Raw genomic sequence first — 20,638 nt, forward strand, 5'->3', positions numbered from 1 at the left:
CTCCCTGGCACATCTCACACTCAAGCTTAGAAGTCACTTGAGTCTGTTCTTCATGAGCAACTGGATAACACAATCAATTCCCCCAGGTGTCCATCTGTGATGAAAGTACAATTCAACAATTTTATAGAGCTATTTTGATATGGAACAGAATATGAATAGTAAGACAGGAATCAGGCCCAACAAACACTGCAGGAAACACAGAACAAGTGCCACTAAACTGATGATGAAGATTGTGTCCACTGAAAATTAGACAACTAAAGCTACACAAAAGAGCCATGGAGTTGCTGTCATTATTTATCATGTTGTTAAAGTTAAAAGAAGCCAGTCCACCAAAGGGTGTTCAGAGTGCTTACAAACACAGAAAATTAGAAAACTTTCTACGGTGCAGACAGTAGAAGAGTGTAAGTCAAGAATTTCCACTCAAGATGTTATCCAGTTGTTTTCTTCCTTCAAAATAAACTGATTTCATTTTCATCGGGCAAGCATTGGATTGTAGCATGAGGTCACAACTAACAAGAGGCTGTTTTCTTATCATAACTTCCAGGGAAGCAGGACTTTCCTATTTACTTATTGTATAGGAAATAGCCAGAACTCAAATACTCAAATAATAAATAATTTGACTTTATGGATTTCAAGAGTTGCATCCAAGAAAGATGCTTGAAATTTCAAGAAAGTTCTCCTGTAACATCTGGCCTGAACATGTATTTTCTTCTGCTTTCTTTGATGGAATGGTTAGTGACATCAGTGTGTTTCAATTACTTGTTTAGACTTCTGAGCCACTATTTTGATTTCAACAATCAGTATTTAATATTCTGGTCACAAACTTTCATTTCCAGGCAACGTGATTTACAGACCTTTCAGCAGCTTTGATTTCAACAAGTGCATAATTAAATCAGTAATTTAAGTACAGCACCACACCAAAATGAAATGACCAAGTTGAGAATCATTTAAAATAAGCTTCAACTAAAGGATTTTGTATGATCTTTCTCCTGCTTTCATCATGGTCTTGGTCTATGCCTCACCACTTGGTAATGGAAGAGTGAATTTACTCAGCAAGATCTCTTCCAGTGCTGTCACACATCTCATTGTCAATAAGGAGCTAGTCAAGTTTTGTCTGATGAGAAGACAGATGCAATGCCTGCCTCCCCCCACCCCACCCATCATTTAAGTAGTAAAAGCATTTACATGAAAGCACAATTGTCATAAAAGTAGATTTTCGATGTTTCCTTTTGTATTTAGGTACTTCCTTATCTAATTTTCCACTTTATTCTTAAATTCAGAGCTTTCCTTTGAGTTCCTTCAGATTCTTTTAATGACTGGAAGATTCCTTGCTTAGGTTTTTTGATTGTATTTTGCCTTCACACAAGCTACACATTCTGCAAATGTGGATAAGATGACACAAGTCTCCCCCAATCCTCTTACATTAGGCACCTAGAAATTCTATTGATACTCACTTCAACTGCTGTCTGAGATCAAAATCGACTCAATGATTCACCCCTAGAAGGTACAATATCAACTGCCAAGACCAAATACTTTCTCCTTTCTCAAAATCTACAGGATTTATTGTGAACCCACAGAAGAACATCTCATCAGAAGTCAAAAGGAATGTCAAAAGTAGAGAGAGTATCATGGGTAGAGGAAAAAATAGCACAGCTTCATACTTACGGAATTCATTAACATATAGTTGCTTTTTCCCAGAGAAGAAGAACTGTGCATGAAGCAGAGACACAGCCACTACATCTTTTACCTGTCCACATGGCTATTTGAAGTCTGCTTAGGAGCAAACTTCTCAGCAGTTACACAATAACAAAATAATACAAAGGAAAAACACCTACATGATTTTGCGTCAGCTCTTTTGCTTTCTGCCCTGCGATTCCCATGAAGGTCTCAATGAAGAATGCTTTTTTTCCTCCCTGTTAGTACTGCTCCCTTCTGAGTTTTTATAACTGCATCATTGTGTTTGATTTCAGCTAATCGAGCATACAAATGAACAGGAATGCAGACACCCAACACTCTAAAAAACACAGAAGGAAGTTTTTTCAAACCAAATCCCTCTATTCGGCAGCGGTTCCAGTGATGCAATCAGGAGAGGAAGGAAAGTCTGTGTTGCTTCATTGTTTTGTTTGGATTTGGGGGGTTCCAATGTTAACTTGTGATAATATTTCCAGCCCTAAGTGTATTTCTCTGAGGGCAATCCAAAAAAGTGACTGTGGTGTACTGAATAGAAAAATATCCCATTGAACTGGCTCACTTTTTCCATCCTGAGTGACCATTACAGAATTGCCCCACTCCATTATTTTTCCTGTGTGGTTTAGTAGCTTTTGGCTAGCTTCATTGTTTTTCACCAAAGTCCAATAAATCATGGAATCATAAAGGCTGGAAAAGACCTCTAAGATCAAGTCCAACCATGAACCCAGCACCATTGTGTACATTAAACCATGTCCCAAAGTGCCATGATCATATGTTTTTTGAATGCCTCCAGCAATGGTGACTCCTCCACCACTTCCCTGGGTAGCCTGTTCCAATGCCTGACCAGTCTTTCAGGAAATAAAATTTTCCTAATATTCAATCTAAACCTCTCCAAATGCACAAAGTGGTTTCAATAGAAATGTAATTACAGAGAAATTAAATAACTGATTCATCACTGTGAGGAATTTAAGAGGTTTTAAATTAGAGAATAGAGTGAAGACCACAAAGATGGTGAAGGACCTGGAGTGGGCGATTGATCTTCTCTCTCTAGTGTCAAGCAATAGGACAAAAGGAAATGGCCTGAAATTGTGCCAGGAGAGCTTTAGTTTGGATATTAGGAAAAATTCTTACTGAAAGGATGGTCAAGCACTGGAACAAGTTGCCCAGGTAAAATGATGGAATCACCATCCCTGGAGGTGTTAAAACACTTGTAGACATGGCACTTCAGGACATGGCTTAATGGTCATGGTGGTGTTAGGTTGACAGTCAGATTCGATGACCTTAGAGGTCTTTTCCAACTGAAACAATTTTATGGCTCTATGAAATGACCAAAACCAAGCACTACAACATCTAGGGTTGGTTGCAGGGACATCTAGAACTTCAGAGATAAGTCCAAAGTGTACTGCTGCCAAGAGGAGCTTTGGATCTGACTCTAAACATTATGAGATGTCAGTTACATTTGTAATTCAAAGATTCAACTCTCTGTAACCTCCACAATTCAAACAAACATGCCCTCTCCACAGACAGGACTTATCTGATGGGCTCATCACACTGCATAATTCTAACCAGGATTTTCCAGGTGGCACACACAGAGCACTGTATCATCTCTCTGGATTTAGGTAGCATGGTTTACACATGAGAAAGACCAACAGTGGCAGAAACGTTAGCTTAAGCAAACATCATAGAATCATTTTGGTTGGAATACACTTTTAAGATCATTGAGTCCAAACAAGTCCAACATCTCTCAACCATAAGAACACCCAGCAGCAGTTTTGCAGTGACAGCAAAGTGTGAAATTCATAATGAAGACCGAGAAGCTTCCTCCCTGTCACATCCTTTCATTCCTCTCACCATGTGTCATTCATTTTTTATCCCCAAGAGCTACTTCTCACCTTCAAGTGATTTTCAGAAGATCACAGAATCACAGAATGTATCTGGTTGGAAGAGACCTCAAAGATCATCCAGTCCAACCCTCGACCCAGCACTGCAAAGTCAACGCTAAACCATGCCCATAAACATCAAGCTGCTTGTAAACCCCCACAGATGGTGACTGCCCTGGCAGACCGTTCCAATGTTTGATAACCCTTTCAGTGAAGAAATATTTCCTAATATCCAGCCGAAACTTCCCCTGGTGCAGCTTGTAACCATTGTCAACAAGGAGAAGATACTGGGCCCCTTCTTGCTCCAATCTGCTAAATTCGCTTTACTGTGACCAGACTATAGGACCTTACTCGTTCTATAAATTGTCACAAATGATGAAAAAGTGGAGTTAAGTTTTTTAGCTAAGTACACATCACAGAAATCCACAGAATAAGAAATATTGAGCTTCTTATCTTCAGCTATACCAGTTGTTTAATTATGTTGACATCAGTGAATGTTGTAAGACGCTGTGAAGATGGCCAAGGCCAGAAGTATTCATTTTCTATAAGGTATGAGAAAAATTCCTCCCATTATCAATCATTTTCCTTGCTGTTGTTGGTGCCTGATTCAGACTGCTTTCCCTAATTTCAAAGATGAATCCAACACTAAGCTTAAATTTATTTCAAGTCTTCAAAGATTATCTGTCGAGTGTCATTTCTCCTGCTGTGTCCAGTGAATTCAGGGGATGTGGCTACTTTGAATCATAGTCACTGATGTTGGAAAAGACCCCTAAGACCACTGGGTCCAACTGTTAATCCAGTACTGCCAGGTCACCACTTAACCATGTCCCTCAGCATCACATGTACACAGTTTCTGAACACTTCCCAGTGTTGGGAAATCTACCAGTGCCCTGGGCAGCCTGTTCCAGGCCTTGATAGTCCTTTTGGGAAAGAAATTGTTCCTACTGTCCAACCCAAACCTTCCCTGGTACAACTTGAGTCCATTTCCTCTCATCCTGTCACTTGTTCCTTGGGAGAAGAGACTGACCCCCAACTCGCTTGAACCTCCCTTGCAACCACATGGTTGCAGAGAGCAAAAAGGTCTTCTGTCAGCCTCCTTTTCTTCAGGCTAAACAACCCCAGATCCCTCAGTAAGTCCTCACAAGAGCTGTGCTCTATATCCTTCACCAGCTTCCACATGCTCTTATGTAGATAGGAACTTGCAGGCTTTAGGGTGATCCTACAGACAAGTATTACCAAATCACAGAATCCCAGCATGGTGGAGGTTGGAAGGGATCTCTGGAGGTCATCTAGTCCAACCCCCTGCTCAAGCAGGGTCATCCACAGCAGATTGCCCAGCACCAGGGAGGTTTGGAGTCTCACCAGCTGAGAATACTTCACAGCCTCTCTGATCAGCCTGCTCCAGGGCTCTGCCACTTTCATAGGAAAGAAGTTTTTTGTTATGTTTAGGTGGAACCTCCTTGGTTCCAGTTTGTGACTGTTGCCTCTTGTCCTGTCACTGGGCATCATTCTCTGGCCCTCCACTCTTTAGATATTTATTGGCATTGATAATTTCAGTACATTATTTTGGTTACAAGCTCATTTCCACTGTTGCACAGCCTGAGATCCCTTTTAGTTCAGATGAAATACAAAATCTCTCTCAGTGATGGAAACTCATCACCAGCAGTCTCAAAGGAGGTAACTGAATCTAGCTGTCCACTCCACTGATATAATTAGGAATGCACTTTGTCAGCCTGGGAGGGTTTAACTCCAGCTGGCTGGGTTCAAGGCAGTCTCAGAAACCAATCTGTTCTTAGTAACACCATCTCCTCCACAGAATTACAGGCATACTTTCAGCAGATATATCCAGCTAACTGCTGAATGATGTTTTTCCACCCATTTCTGCAGTGGTCAGTGTCTTTTTCAGCATCACTGAAGCCCTGGCTCATTGCCTTGAAATGATTCAGAAACCAGAGGCTGAGCTGAGAGCTTAAGAATAAAGGTTCTGAACCTTATTTGTGGTGTTTGAACGCTGCTCAATTCAACCTCTGAACATCATCATATTCCTGAGCCAGCTGATGGGATTTAATTAGAAAAGAGATTCTGATGGATATTTAAATGATTACTGGCCTATTGTTGAAGAAATAAAAGGTGTTTGGGGGTCTGTTTTCTAGGAAAACCAACTCCACTCTTCACATGGATTAGCTAAATTGGGGGGGAAAATTCTAACTTGAAATAAAAAGTCAAACTCTCCTTTAAATTTATTCATCAAGACTAGTTCTGGATTCCTATTGTATCTTTCGACTCATCTGCTGGAGTCTACAGGGATTCAGATGATGAGTTGAATCACAATAAGCTTTTCTATCTGAATCATTGAATCATAGAGTGGTTTAGGCTGGAAGGATCTTAAAGGTCATCTAGTTCCAAGCTCCACCATGGTCAGGGACATCTTCCACTAGACCAAGCTGCTCAAAGTCCTTTCCAATGTAACCTTGAGTGCCTCTAGAAAGGGGGCATCCACAAGGTCCCTGGGCAACTTGTTTCAGTGTCCCACCACTGAAGCACCACTCTTTTTCTTTGCTCTAATTGTTTAGTCTGAAAAGAAAGTTGAGGGGACACCTTCTTGCTTTCTACAGCTCCCTGAAAGAAAGGTGTAGCCAAGTGGGGGTGGGTCTCTTTCCCTAATAACAAGTGACAGGAGAAGAGGAAGTGGCCTCAAGTTGCACCAGGGGAAGTTTAATCTGGATATTAGGAAAAATTTCTTTCCTGAAAGAGTGATCAGGCATTGGAATGGGTTGCACAGTGCGGATGGCAGACTCACTGTTGCTGGAAGTGTTCAAAATACATATGGATATGGCACTTTGGGACATGGTTTAATGCCCATGTTGGTCTTAGGCTGATGGTTGGATTCAATGATCTTAGTAGTTTTTTCCGACCAAAAATTCTATGATTCTGTGATTTGCACAAACTAATGAGATATGCTATTATGGTTCAAGTAAGTTGCAGAAAGCTTCCCCTCCAGCCTTCAAAATATTTGCTAAAAATCCAGTATGAATTTAAATCTGTTTACTTTACTCACCTAGACCTGAAAATACCCAGCCTAACCTATTCATCAGCAGAGTGGCTTGTTCAGAAAAATAACAAACCTCTTTTTTTTTTTTTTTATCTTCCTTATCAGTCCTGAAACATTAGTTCAAACACTTTGAATTCCAGCCTTCAGGTTTCCAACTACAGCTGTGTCAGCAGGCTGGAGACAGCTCCCCCACAGCCAGAAACTCTGTAGCTCTGACAGTGTGGCAAGGCTTGAGCAAAATGTTGTGGAAACATTGCTGTACCTTTCCTGGACACAGGTAAAGAGAGGTTGGATTTGCTTGTGGTCACCCCAGAAAATGTTACCACAGAATGCAGGAGTTGGAAGGGGTCTCTGGACATCATCTAGTCCAATCCCCTCGATAAAGCAGGGTCACCCACAGCAGGTTGCCCAGAATCACAATGTCCTTGTTGGTATGGAATCTCTCCAGAGAAGGAGACTCCACAACCTCTCCAGGCAACCTGTTCCAGGGCTCAGGCAACCTCGCATGAAAGAAGTTTCTCTTCACATTCAGTTAAAACCTGCTGGTTCCAGTTTGTGTCTGTTGCCCCATGTCCTGTAGCTGGTAACCAATAGAAAGAGTCTGGCCCCATTCTCTTCCCCACCACCCAAGAGCTATTGATCAACATTGAGAACTTCCGTGTTGTAATCATGGTAATGGTGAAATTCACTAAATCCATGGATTTATTACTTTGTTGTTAAACATTATAGTGTCAGACTAGACTGTTTTTAAACTGTTTCAATAGAATCATAGAATCTTTTAGCTTGGAAGACACCTTCAGATCATCAGGTCCAGCTGTTAATTCAGCACTGCCAAGTCCACCACTAAACCAAGTCCCTCAGCAATGCATCTACGTGTCTGTTCCTCCAGACATGGAGATTCCACCATTTCCCTGGGCAGCTTGTTCCAGGGCTTCTCAATTCTTTCAGGGAAGAAATTGTTATTAATATCCTAAGTAAACATCCTCTGGTGCAACTCTTTTTCTGTCACTTGTTCCTTGGGAGAAGAGACCAACTCTCATCTTGCTACAACTGCCTTTCAGAGAGTTGTGGAGACTGAGAGGGTCTCCCCTCAGCCTTCTTTTCTCCAGACTAAACAACCCTAGGTTCCTCAGCCACTCCTCACAAGGCCTATTCTCCAGACCCTTCATCAGCTTTGTTGCCCTTCTCTGGACATGCTCCAGCACCTCAATGTCTTTCTTGTAGTGAGGGGTTGAATGCAGTATTCAAGTGTGGTCTCACTAGTTCTGAGTATTGAGGGAAAATCCTGCCCTGGTCCTGCTGGCCACAGTATTGCTGATCCAAGCCACAATACTTTCATCCTTCTTGGCCACCTGAGCACATGCTGGTTCATGTTCAGCTGGTTGTCATTGTTTCACTTGGTCCTTTTTTTGCCTGTAATACAGATTTTCTCTAGGTGTCAGAATACAGACATCACAACTGGACCTTAAATACCAATAGTATATAAATTTCAGTGTCCTGCATCTAGAAGCCAAAACCAAAAGACTGTGAATCAGGTAAAAAATCAATATATTCTTGATTCAGGAGGTCTCCTTGCAAGTAGGAGAAGGCTAATTCTGAAAATGATGGCGTACTGTGCCTTGTAGAATTCTTGATCACAATAACGGTGTTAACTGCTGCCATTCTCATTACCCACATGGATATTATACCCCATGTTTGAATCTGGAACGAGAAAATGAGCCTCCAAGGCCATCCTATGACAATAAACTCCTCTGACAAATGGGCAATTACTTCAATCTACAGTGACTCATTGGTGCATGACACCTAATTAACTTCAGATTTACTTGTGTTCAGCGTAGATGGAGCCAAGTTGGTTTGGTTTGTGTGGTCTTACTGCATTGTTGAGTTAACTTCAGAACTGGCTTAGCTAAGTCTTCTAAAAAAACATCCAGTAGTTAAAAAAAGCTCTGAGAGATGGAGTCCATTAAGGATGAAATGCATCTTGATCACAGCAAACAGCTTCAGAATCAATGTCCCTCCCAAAAGTCATAGAATCATAAAATTATTTTGGCTGGAAAACTCCTCAAAGACCATTGAGTCCAACCATCAGCCTAACAACACCATGGTCGTTAGAGCATGTCCCCAGCTGCCATGTCTACATCTTTCTTGAACACCTCAACAGACAATGGGTCCATCACCCCGCCAGGCAACCTATTCCAGTGCCTGGCTACTCTTTCAGTACAGAAAGGTTTCCTAATATTGAAGATAAACCTCCCCTGTTACAACTTAAGCCATTTCCTTTCATGATCTCACTTGTTACTTGGGAGAGGACACCTACTCCCACCTGGCTACAACCTCCTTTCAGGGGGTTGTAGAGAGTGAGAAGGTCTTCTCTCAGGCTCCTTTTTTCCAAGGCTAAACATTCCCAGTTCCTGCAGCCACTCCTCATGTGTACTGTTCTCCATACCCTTCACCAGCTTCATTGCCCTTCTCTGGACATGCTCCAACACCTCAATGTCCTTTGTACTGAGGGGTCCAAAACTGAAAGCAGTACTAAAAGTGTTGCCTCATCAGTGCCAACTACAAGGGGACAATCACTTCCCTACTTCTGCTGGTCACACTATTGCTGACCCAAGCCAGGAATGATGCTAGCCTTCTTGGCCACCTGATTACATATGGGTCTGGCTTCAGTCTGAAGTCTGTGGTGTGCTTCACAAATGCAGAGCATGGGTGTGCTCTCTGTTGAAGAAGGCTTTTCAAAAGTTGACACAGTAGGTTCCTCTGTTTTTTTTTTAATTGCCACTCTTTGTCAGTGGCAAGAGACCATAGAATCATAGAAAGGTAGAGGTTGGAAATGACCTCTGGATATCATCTATTCCAACCCCCCAATGGCTTGAAGAAATACTCTTGAAATGCTTGAAGACTTCAGTTAATATTTGACCTGTGAGATAAGTACTTCTTAAGTTGATCACATACCCTGTGAACTGCCAGTATCACATGGGTAGCCTTAAGCTTCGTGCTTTCCATTTGTACATATTATACATGCACAAATGCAAACAAGAATAAAGGAATGCTTCCAGAAATCCCAGATTTCCAGTACTGTTATCCTTAAATTCTCATGGTTTCATTGTTTTTGCTAATTGAAAGAGAGAAGGAGGGAAGCAAGTAAGAAAGCAAGGAAGCATCAAAAGATCGCAGCAGATCACTGGAGAGAGTATGGGGAAATGCATCCTCTGTGTGAAAGATGTAAGAACCTTATGCAGGATGGAGACAGTTGTTTCAGCAGGAGACTAAAGAGTTCTACATCTTTAAAAGACCCTTCTCTTTGTCTGGCCATCTGTCCCTGCTTCCTTTTGCCCACAGTTGCTCCAAAAGTGAGTACTCTCAATGTGAAATCCTGAGTAAAAAGGCTTCCCTTGTCTCTGTTCATCAAGACAGCCTCAATGTTTCCTTTAAGTTCCTTGCACAAAGAATCACAGAATGCTTAAAGTTGGAAAATACCTCTAAGATCATCAAGTCCAACCATCAACCAACACCACTGTGCCCATTAACCATGTCCTGAAGTGTCATGTCTACATGTTTTTTTGAAGACCTCCAGGGATGGTGACTCCTCCACCCACCTGGGCAGCTCATTCTAGTGCCCAACTACAAGCACAGTAGAGGCATCAGCCTGGCCCAGAACTGGCCAAAGACACCCAAGCACACAAAATATCTTCAGAGAATGCTTCTCCAGGTTTCACCTGTGACTACAGCAGAGATTTTGTGTTCAGTTTTGGATACATACAGACAAATATTTAGAACTTGAATTTTCAAAAATTTAGAATAATGACAGGAAATGTTGCAAAACAGAGACAGGTCATCATTTTGTTTTAGTTATCTGTAACTTCATGCTGCTGTCTTATACTGCAAGAATCCTATTAAATAAGAGGTCAACTTCATCTGAGACAAGCAACTGAATAATCAGATCATGATCTGTAAACAAAGCTGTTGACAAAACATGACATGTGAGGAGTGTCTGAGGGAGCTGGGATTGTTCAGCCTGCAGAAGAGGAGGCTCGAGGGAGACCTTATCACTCTTTACAACTACCTGAAGGGAGGTTGGAGCAAGGAGGGGGCAGCCTCTTCTTCTTGGCAGGAAGTGGCAGGACCATAAGAAATGGTTTCAAGCTGTGCCAGGGGAGGTTCAGGTTGGATGTTAGGAAATATTTATTCACAAAAAGGATTATCAAACATTGGAATGATCTGCCCAGGGAGGTGTTTAAGCCGTATGTGGACCTGGTGCTTAGGGATATGGTTTAGAGTTGACCCTTCAGTGCTTGGTCGAGGGTTGAACTGGATGATCTTTGAGGTCTCTTTCAACTGGATGTTTACTGTGATTCTGTGAAAATGTATCTTGAGGGTTCATTTCTAGTGAACTCAGATCACCAGTAAACCTCCATCACCACAACTCAGTTTACATTCATTTAGTCCATGGGTATAAACAAGGCTCATATCCCACCTGATGTTCCACTACAGGATTTATTATTAACCTTTTATTGGTCCAGAATATCAAAAAGACCCTTATTTTGTTCATTATATGCTCAGCAGATGGAGGATGGGAATTCTGCCCCTCTGCTCTGCTCTGATGAGATCCTACCCCCAGCTCTGGAGTCCTCAGGACAGGAGAGACATGAATCTGTTGGAGGAGGGCCAGAGGAGTCTATAAAAATGATGCAAGGGCTAGAAGCCCTCTGCTGTCAGGCCAGGCTGAGAGAGTTGAGGTTGCTCAACCTGGAGAAAGGAAGGCTCCAGGGAGACCTTCTTGTGGCCTCTCAGTACCTAAAGAGACCAATAAGAAACCTGGGGACAGACTTTTATTGGGGCCTGACAGAACAAGGGGTGAGTGGCTTAAATTAAAGGAGGAGGATTTGACTAGAGAGAAAGAAGAAATTGTTTATATTTAGGGTGGTGAGACCATGGCCCAGGTTGCTCAGGGAGCTGGTAGATGCTCTAATGCTGGAACCATTTCAGGTCAGGCTGTTTGGGTAACCTGATCTAGTTGCAGATGTTCCCAATGACTGCAGGGGTTTGGACTAGATGACACTGAAAGGTTTCTTCCAACACAAGCTATTCTATGATTCTATGAGATGTTATAAAACTATTGTATTAGGTGGAAAATCAGTTATGACAATGCTTAGCAGCGGAGATTTCTGTCTCTCCTTTGTTCTGCACCTTCTGTCTAAACAACCAGCATAGGCCCATCCTAATCTAGATGATTTTGCACATCTGAAAATCCCACAAGCCTTCTCTTGCTGTGTATTAAACAAGAAACCATAACTGTCTTCAAATGACCATGCTAACATGGGCTCCCTGCTCCATTGTTTCTTCCACTCTTTTCAGAGACTCTGGCAGTGTCTTTCAAGCCATTTCAACTTTTGACCTCAAAATGACCACTTAAAAGCCATTCAAAAATCCAATGTGACACATCAGAGTAGATGATCTGAATGATTTCTTGTAAGCAAAATGGTTCTATGATTCCATTTCTCTGGTGGGACCTGGGGATCCTCTGTAAATGGCCCAAGCACACATCCTTTAAGAGCCATTTCTTTTTCTCAGTCCAACTCCTTTTATTTCCACATAAGGAGCAGACTCAGGTGGTCCTTCACAGGTACTCCTTCTCCTGTCCTCTTGAACTTTCCTCCACACCATCCCGTTGTCCTTTTGTCTCCCTCTTCCATGTCCCTAGCACGTACAAAAGGACTTGGAAGATCATGATGCAGACTGTTTCTACCACAAGAGAAAGGAAAAGGCCAAAAAAAGGGCCACAATACTAGAAATGATCCCTAGCTCAATCACCAGCTTGGGACATGTCACTGGACATTATTCTGGTTTTCCTCTTATGCACCCACCATGGTGGTACTTGAAGGCTGCCCAGAGCATAGTCCCACCATGATGTTGGATGTGCTGCCTGGCCAAGAAGAGCAAAACACCATTATGGGCCACAAATGGCTGCTAGGACTGTGGTTAGCCAAAATCCAGGATGTCCATGTGATGGTTTGCTATGGATACTACACATTGTTTCAGGATGTGACTCTGGTTTTGTTCATCACTAATCAGTTGCTTTTAGCTAGAACTTTCACTTGTAGTCCATAGCTGTGTCCTGCAGTTCCAACCACTGCACATTTTCTGTGCATTTATACTGAATTATTTGTATCCTCCTGTGCAAAAATAACACTTTATGGTTCATAGAATCATTATAACTTCGGAAAAGACCTCTAAGATCATCAAGTTTAACTTTCCACTCCACACCTCCATGACCACTAGAACATGTCCCAAAATGCCACATCTAATAATTTTTTCAACACCCCCGAGGTTCTTGGTTTCTGGTGGTTCATTATGTCAGAGCTGTCAGCCTGCCAGATACAATCTGAAGGTGTCTGTGTAAAGCACTCAGAGCTCTCAGGTCCTGCTTTTTTTCTCTTTCTCTCTCTTTTTTTTTTCTTTTGTGGTCATCTTCAACCCTCATGTAATCAGAGATAAATGACTTAGTTAAAAATGAATGGAGCAGCTGGCTAAATGCTCGACCAAACAAAATGATCAAAGGGACAGTGCCAGATGTTTTCCATCAGCTCTACAGATGGAGGAACCAGAGAGAGCAGCAGGAGCACCAAGCTAAAAAAGAAACCAGAGAAGCCAACTCCAGTTTCAACCATAACATGAGGAACTGGCTATAAATGTGGCATTCCTCAGGGAGGCTCACAAAGGATTTTCTGTAGGTATTTCTAAGACCTACAGGAAAAACATGTCCACTATTGTCTGACTTATTTATACACATCCTCCCAGTAAGTGTTTTATTAATAACTGTCATTCTTAGCATCTATAAGAAATATACTCTAAAAATCATATCTTAGAAAGTTGCTAGAAATCAAAAGAAATAAGCTTTTTTGGTTTTTTCCATGAAATGTGTTGACTTTTTTTAATCCCAAGGTCTTCCAATCCCTTTTCCTAGTCTTTTCCTAGTCTACTGTTGTGTGAGGTTTTCTTTTACCACTTTTAGTACGTAATAAAATCTTAATTTTATAGGTTTTGAGTCGGAGTTAACTGCAAGAGGCTCAAGTCATTTCAAGATTTATTGTGGAAAAGGAGACAGCTTTTAGGTTTGTCTTCTGGGGAAGTTTATTGCAGAGGGAGATAAGCATCCAAAATAGTTAAGATTGTTTATTCTGCATCACTTAGAAGACATTCCTTGACATCACTTGTATACAGTGGAGCAGAGGAGCTGCTCGGTCAGCCCCGACAGAAAATAAACCCAGATCACCCAGCCTCAGGGCATTCAGACCTGACTTCAGTGTGATAAAATCTGCTGCTATTGGGACAAAAACAAGCCAAAATTTTGGGGTGTAAGGGCTCCTCTTCCCATTTGCTTTCAGTCATTATTTCAGGACACCATGACATCACAGAATCCCAGCGTGGTGGGGGTTGGAAGGAACCTCTGAGGATCATCTAGTCCAAACCCCCTGTAAAGCAGGGTCATCCAGAGCAGGCTACCCAGGATCACAATGTCCAGGTGGGTTTGGAATCTCTCCAGAGAAGGAGACTCCACAACCTCTCTGGGCAGCCTGCTCCAGGGCTCTGGCACACTCATAGCAAAGAATTTTCTCCTCATGTTCAGATGGAACCTTCTGGGTTCCAGTTTGTGGCCACTGCCCCTTGTCCTGCGACTGGGCACCACTGAACAAAGTCAGGCCCTGTCCTTTTGATCCATGCTGTTTAAATACTGATATCCCAAACATATCTCTGCTGTATCTTGAGAGGAAGAATAGTCTCTGGTGCCATGCTTGCCCAGCGTGATGACTCTACTACTGACCCTAAATCTGCAAGTCTTAGTAGTGGAGAGCAGGGATCCTGAAAAAGATCAAACAGAGAACTTGAGGCAACACAAAAAATTCAGGATTTTTCCTTTTCTTTTCTGACTCCACAGTTTAGTGATTCCTGCTTGAAATTCATTCCCTAAGTGGAGGAGGATGGAGACATCCTGGAACATGAGGAGCCTGGAAGCAACTGGAATTTTCCAGTCTTGCCCTTGGCTAGAAGAGAAGCTAAGAAGGGATATTGACTGAGTTTTTCAGTGATGCTGAAATCTGCTTTGTCCTTTACCTGTGGTCCTAGATTTGTTAGTATATACAGAACATATAGAATCATAGAATGCTTGGGGTTGGCATGAATATTGATTAAAAAGGTGTTTACTCCATGTATAAACAGCTTGATGTCCCTTCTAAAGCTGCCCTAACCCCATTCTGCAGGAACAAAGCCTATGAACATGCTTTTGCTGTCCTGTGATTCTTATCTCACTCCCATGTAAGCATAAGCCACTCACCACAGTGGAAATATCTCTGATTTTCAGACCAGGATGAGTTCCTGGCTGGTAAATATGGTAACAAATGGGCTGAGTTGTTCACTGAGTCTCATGCTTGAGTCTAGGAAAGCTTGGCATGACTCACTTAGGAATGCTTTGTACTCCCCTAATTGCATAATTACCGTAGAGAGCTCACTGGCCATTTGGCATAGAGGTCATGCCTGTTTCCTCTGAGCACAGGAATAACTCTTACTGCCTTCTCCTAGCAGGAGAAAAAAGAGCTTTGAGGAAGCCATATGGCCAAAGCCCCACTTTTCCTCTCTATAATTCAGAAGAATTATTTGTACATAAGTAAAGTCCATCATTTTCTGAAAGGAGGATGGAAAAGCTGACCATCAAATAGGAGAAATCAGCATTTTCACCTTCAAACTGATATCTGCATGTTCTGGGATGTTTGGTACCAGTGCTTGTTGTCTGAACTATAATAAATGGGATTAAAAACAGTGAGGGGGATGCAACAAGCACAAGAACTTTCTCCACTACACTCATACATCATAATGAGCCTAATGACCAAACAAAGCAAACAGCGATTTCTCCAACATTGTTCTCAATGCAATAACTTTTAAAAAGACACAAATAACAACTGCAGCCATGAAAAGCAAAGGACAAGTGAAGTAAAAGGGACCTGAATGCCCCACGAGTAAAATGGAAGGTGGACATGCTAGTTTCATTAATTGAATTAAGGGAAGATTTGGCTGGAAAATTCTCCTGGACCTCAACAGCTCAGTGCTCAGGACTCACCCAGTGTGTGTAACTAGTAAAAGAAGTCTGCAAGGTGGAACAAAAAGAGAAAGATAGAAAGGAATGAAGAGGAGACGTTTAAGTACATCTATCTTTAGTCCCCCTAATGCTCTCTTGGTCTGATGAATGACTGGAATTTGTGATCCATCTTCTTAACCAATTAACTAATGTAATCCAACAGTAAAATTGGAAGCAAGAATTCTGTTTTGGAGACTGGTGATGAACAAGGGGCAATGATTTTAAACTAGAGCAGGGTAGATTTACGTTAGACATTAGGAAGAAGCTCTTTGCTGTGAGGGTGGTGAGACACTGAAGGAGGTTACCCAGAGAAGTTACAGATGGCTCATCCCTGGAAGTGTTTAAGATCAAGCTGGACGAGGTTTTGAGCAACCTGGTCTAGTGAGAGTTGTCCCTGCCTAGGGGATTAGAATTATATGATCTTTAAGGTGCCTTCTATCTTAAGCCATTCCATGATTCTACAATCATTATGTAGTCAAATTCTCACCCTGCTACCCCTTTCATACACATGAATTTCCTAACCTTCATTGCACTCTGATGCATATTCCACTCAAAGCAGCTAAAACCCATCTTCTCCTGTCCCCCTTGGAGCCCACCAGCTAACATCTCCTAAAATATAATGGCTTATACCTGCTCTCCTCCCACTGGACTTGGGTATGAAGATTTTTTTGGCTTCTGTACTTAATTCTGATGCTAATACTGCTGGTGTGTGTTATAGACACACATGTAGGATATCTCCATGACTGGCATTTCAGGAGTTGTACATGGATGTGAATCCAAGTGGTCTTATGCATTGATGTTGCTTTATTAGTGTAACTTTGGTGCTGTGTCCATATCTGGGTTTCCCAGTTCAGGAGAGACAAGGAACTACTGGAGAGAGTCCATTGGAGACTAAAAGATGCTGAGGGGACTGGAGCATCTCTTTGAGGAGCAAAGGCTGAGAGACCTGAGGCTGTTTAGCCTGGAGAAGAATAGCCTGAGAGGGGATCTTCTCAATGCTCAGCAAAAACTAAGAGGTAGGAGGCAAGAGGATGGGGGAAAGAGGATGGGGCCAGACTTTTTTTCAGTGGTGCCCAGCAACAGGACAAGGGGTAACAGGCACAAACTGGAAACCAAGAGGTTCCATCTGAACATGAGGAGAAAATTGTTTGCTCTGAGGGTGCTGGAATCCTGAGGAAAGCTGCCCAGAGAGGTTGTGGAGTCTTTCTCTGGTGAGATTCCAAACCCACCTGGATACTGTGATCCTGGGCAATGTGCTGTGGGTGACCCTACTTTAGCAGAGGGGTTTGGGCTAGATGACATCCACAGGTCCCTTCCAACCCCCATCATGCTGTGATTCTGTGATTCTATCCATGGACCTCCCAGCTTTGTGTTTGGATTAGCAGGACTGTTTAGGGTTACTCATTTCTTTAGAGGTTCACAACAGCTACTTACATCTTTCCTTCGTTTTTATCAGCATAGTGGGAAGCAGATCAGTTCAATACCAACTGAGGCTACGTTAACTTCCCCTTTCTGTGAGAAACCTCTACTCAGAAACTTTCCAAAGTAGAAGTGTTTTCAAGAGAAAACATTATCTGAGAGACACTCACGTGCAAGCCTGGCTCTGTTGTGTTGAGCTAACATTCTGATGTCAAGGGAGCATCAAAGCAAGAGACAAATTTTGGTGAGTGAAAAGAAGATGAAAGATCTTGGTTCCTAAGCTGAGAAATAACTGATTAGATGTTTATCAAATTGAAGGTCAATATCCAAGACTGATTCTGTTCTCATAAATAAACATCTGAAGGACGGACTTCATTAGAGCTAAATCTGAGTAAACTCAACAGAAACTGGTGGGAAGACAGTCTCTGGGTCACAACTGCTTTTGTTCTCAAACAAAAAATAGACACCACCTCTATTCCTTGCATGCTTTTTTACATCGTTCTCCTAGAGAGTCAAGGAGGTAATGTGCTGTAGTGCAGGGTGGCTGCCCAAAGGGTCAAGAAACATCAGACAAGAGTCTATAGTAAAGCCTCTTGCATTAGGATGGAAGCAGGGGAAACAGAGAATCATAGAAAATACTGGAAGGCTGGAAAATACTTTTAAGATCACCAAGTCAAACCATTGACCTAATACCACCATGCCCACTAAACCACATTCCAAATTGCCATGTCTACGTGTATTTTGAACACCTTCAGGGACAGTGACTCTATCACCTCCCTGGGCAGCCTGCTCCAATGCCTGACTACTCTTTCAGGAAGAAAATTTTTACCAATACCCAACCTAAACTTCCCCTGGTGCAACTTGAAGCTGTTTCCTCTAGTTCCATCTCTTCATACTGGGGAGAAGAGACCAATAGCCGCTTCACTCCAATCTCCTTTCAGGTAATTGTAGAGAACAAGGTCTCCCCTCAGCCTTCTTTTCTCCAGGTTGAACATACCTAGTTCCCTCAGCTGCTACTCAGATGACTTGAACTTTAGACCCTTCATCAGCTTTATCCTTCTTGGAGTGAGGGCTCCAAAACTAAACCCAGTATTTGAGAAGCAGCCTCACCAGTGCTGAGTACAGAGGGATAATCACTGAGCTAGTCTTGCTGGTCACATTATTGATGATCCAAGCCAGGATGCTGTTAGCCTTTTTGGCCACCTGGACACACTGCTGGCTCATCTTCAGATGGCTGTCAACCACCACCCCCAGGTACAGAAAAGGCAGTCCAGGAAAGAGTTTTTAGAAGATGAAGTAGGGATTAAGCCAGAGCCTATTTTACCATTTTCTAAAGTGCTGAGAGCATTTGCCTTCATGGATTCTGCATTCCAGAGGGCTGCATGCTGGGTTAATAAAATCCCTCTCTTGAACAGGCTTTGGAAACTCAGCCGGTCACTGGCTGTCCATATGGCAGGATTTGGCTGTTGCTATCAGACAGCTGCAGGAAGCTGAGGACAAGAAAGGGGATACAGCACCAGAAATCTTAGGGACATGTAGATATATGGAGAGACATATGGCTTTGCCTCATGGCAGGAGCTTCCAAAATATGTTCCTCATCAAAATACCAGGATCCTCTTTTTTGTTTGTTTGTTTTCATTCAGGAACTGCAATTTGCACTTCTGCTTTTTTTTTTCTTTTTCTTTTACATATATGATTTAAGCCTTCATACAGCCCAAGCTTAAATTTCAAAAGCATTTCAAAACAATTAACACACCTACAAGAGAAAGAGCAAAACCCACCCTATTTCCGTTGTTGCTCCCAGACTCAAAGGGAGATTGGGTTTAGCATTTTTTCCTTGGGGAAGAAATGCCATGCTCCCCAGTAACCCAACACCAAAGCACTGAGCTCTGTTTTGAGCAGCAAAATGCCGTTCTTGCTGCGTCTAAGAACCCAGACTGGGCGTCTTTCTTTTCTTAACGTGAAATTGTGTATTTTGGTCCTGCTCTCCAACAAGAGTTGAGCAGAACAAAGGAGTTATCTTTATGGGACAGCCAGGGAAATACACAAAGAACAGGAAGATGCAGCTAACCTAAATAATGCCACTGAAAACAAAATAGCTATCAGACTATAAATAACCTGAAGCAAAGAGCATTTTTTTTTTTTTTTAGGGCGCAGGGATAATGAGAGTTTCCTTAGACTTCTCTTTTTTTTTCAGTCCACATTTCCTACTCTTCTCAATTTTTCATGATTTGAACTTTCACACCACTTCTTTTGGAGAAAAGTGCAAAACTCCAGCATAGACATTTAGGAGAAAGGTCAGTGTTTTCCAAAACAATAAAATCGCCCAAACTGCTGGTTTTTTACAACTCTGGAAATCCACCCATTCTGACAGAGCAGGGAAGTGAACGTACCCAGGGCCGTGTTAATGAAGACAATGCTCAGTTTCCTGCAGCCCAAAGGAATTTTCTTATTTAGACTCGGTCTCTCTACCAATGCAATCTCCCATTGTGTGCGTGTGGGAGTGCAAAGCAGCCACTGCAGCTTCACCGAAAGGCAAAGGCTGATCCCGACCTGGTGGGTGAATGAGGAAGGAATTAAACAACTCTCTCAACCAAAGTCAGAATCAACTTTTGCAGCGCCAGACTCAGTCACTCCGACCTTCTCGTTTTCTGTATTACAGCCCTAAACAGAAGCCTGGTTTGCATGCTGCCTTTCTTTTTTCTTTTCCTAGGGATTGTCTTGTTTGAGTATATTGGGCAGGAAACTGGCCCGGATCTGTTGACTTACAAGATTTAAAATAAGCACTTGGATTTCCCCCTCCCAGTCCTGAGCAGCAGCACTGGGCTGAATCACTTCCCCACCGAAGACAAGAAACCTGCAAGAGCAAAGTGCTCCTAAAGCGTTCAGGAAACGCTTTCAGGCTGACACACAACCAGCAAAAGCCACAAGTGACACCACTTAAACACCAAGGCATGACACAAGTCCCCATCGTTCAGGCTTTACCTGCTGGTGGGCGAACGGCCGGCGGGGATGTCCTGCACAAAGCTTTGCTCCATACCCGCCATCCTGGCCGGGCTGTGGGGATGGTAGGCTGTCAGGACCACGCTGCCCGAGTCCTTCATCTCCATGGTGTCATAGGCACATGTCGGTGGTGACAAAACCGACGGGGAGGAGACGATTGGAAAAGCGAGAGAGTTCCTGTCAGGAGCGTGAGCCCATGGGCTGCCTCTGTTCTGTCGCAGCCTCTCGCTACGGGCTGCTGTCAGCGGAGCCGTGTTAACAGAGACAGGGCTCTCCTCTCCCTGTCAGGAAAACTGGATTAGCATGTATTCCAAAACACCGCCCACCAAACAGCCCACGGGGAAGTTACTACGATCCTAGGAAACTCGAAACCTGAGTTAATCCCACACGGCACCAGGGCGACCGCGGGGAAAACTCCTTCCTTGCTTTCTTCATTTTCCTTTTTTTTTTTTTTTTTTTTTT

At 42.7% G+C, this 20,638-nt stretch overlaps 1 protein-coding gene across 1 annotated transcript in view; it reads right to left on the bottom strand.

Annotated features, from left to right (window-relative positions):
• Positions 1-20,280, bottom strand: part of ARHGAP28 (Rho GTPase activating protein 28) — a 99,339-nt gene extending 79,059 nt beyond the window's left edge. The window contains exon 1 of the mRNA XM_054381690.1: positions 20,159-20,280. Coding sequence (XP_054237665.1) covers positions 20,159-20,277 — 119 coding nt within the window. The 5' untranslated portion in view covers positions 20,278-20,280. The remainder of the gene's footprint in view (positions 1-20,158) is intronic.
• Between the last annotated feature and the right edge of the window lie 358 nt (positions 20,281-20,638).

The sequence above is a fragment of the Indicator indicator genome, chromosome 6, assembly GCF_027791375.1.
Source record: "Indicator indicator isolate 239-I01 chromosome 6, UM_Iind_1.1, whole genome shotgun sequence".
NCBI classification, from domain to species: Eukaryota; Metazoa; Chordata; class Aves; order Piciformes; family Indicatoridae; genus Indicator; species Indicator indicator.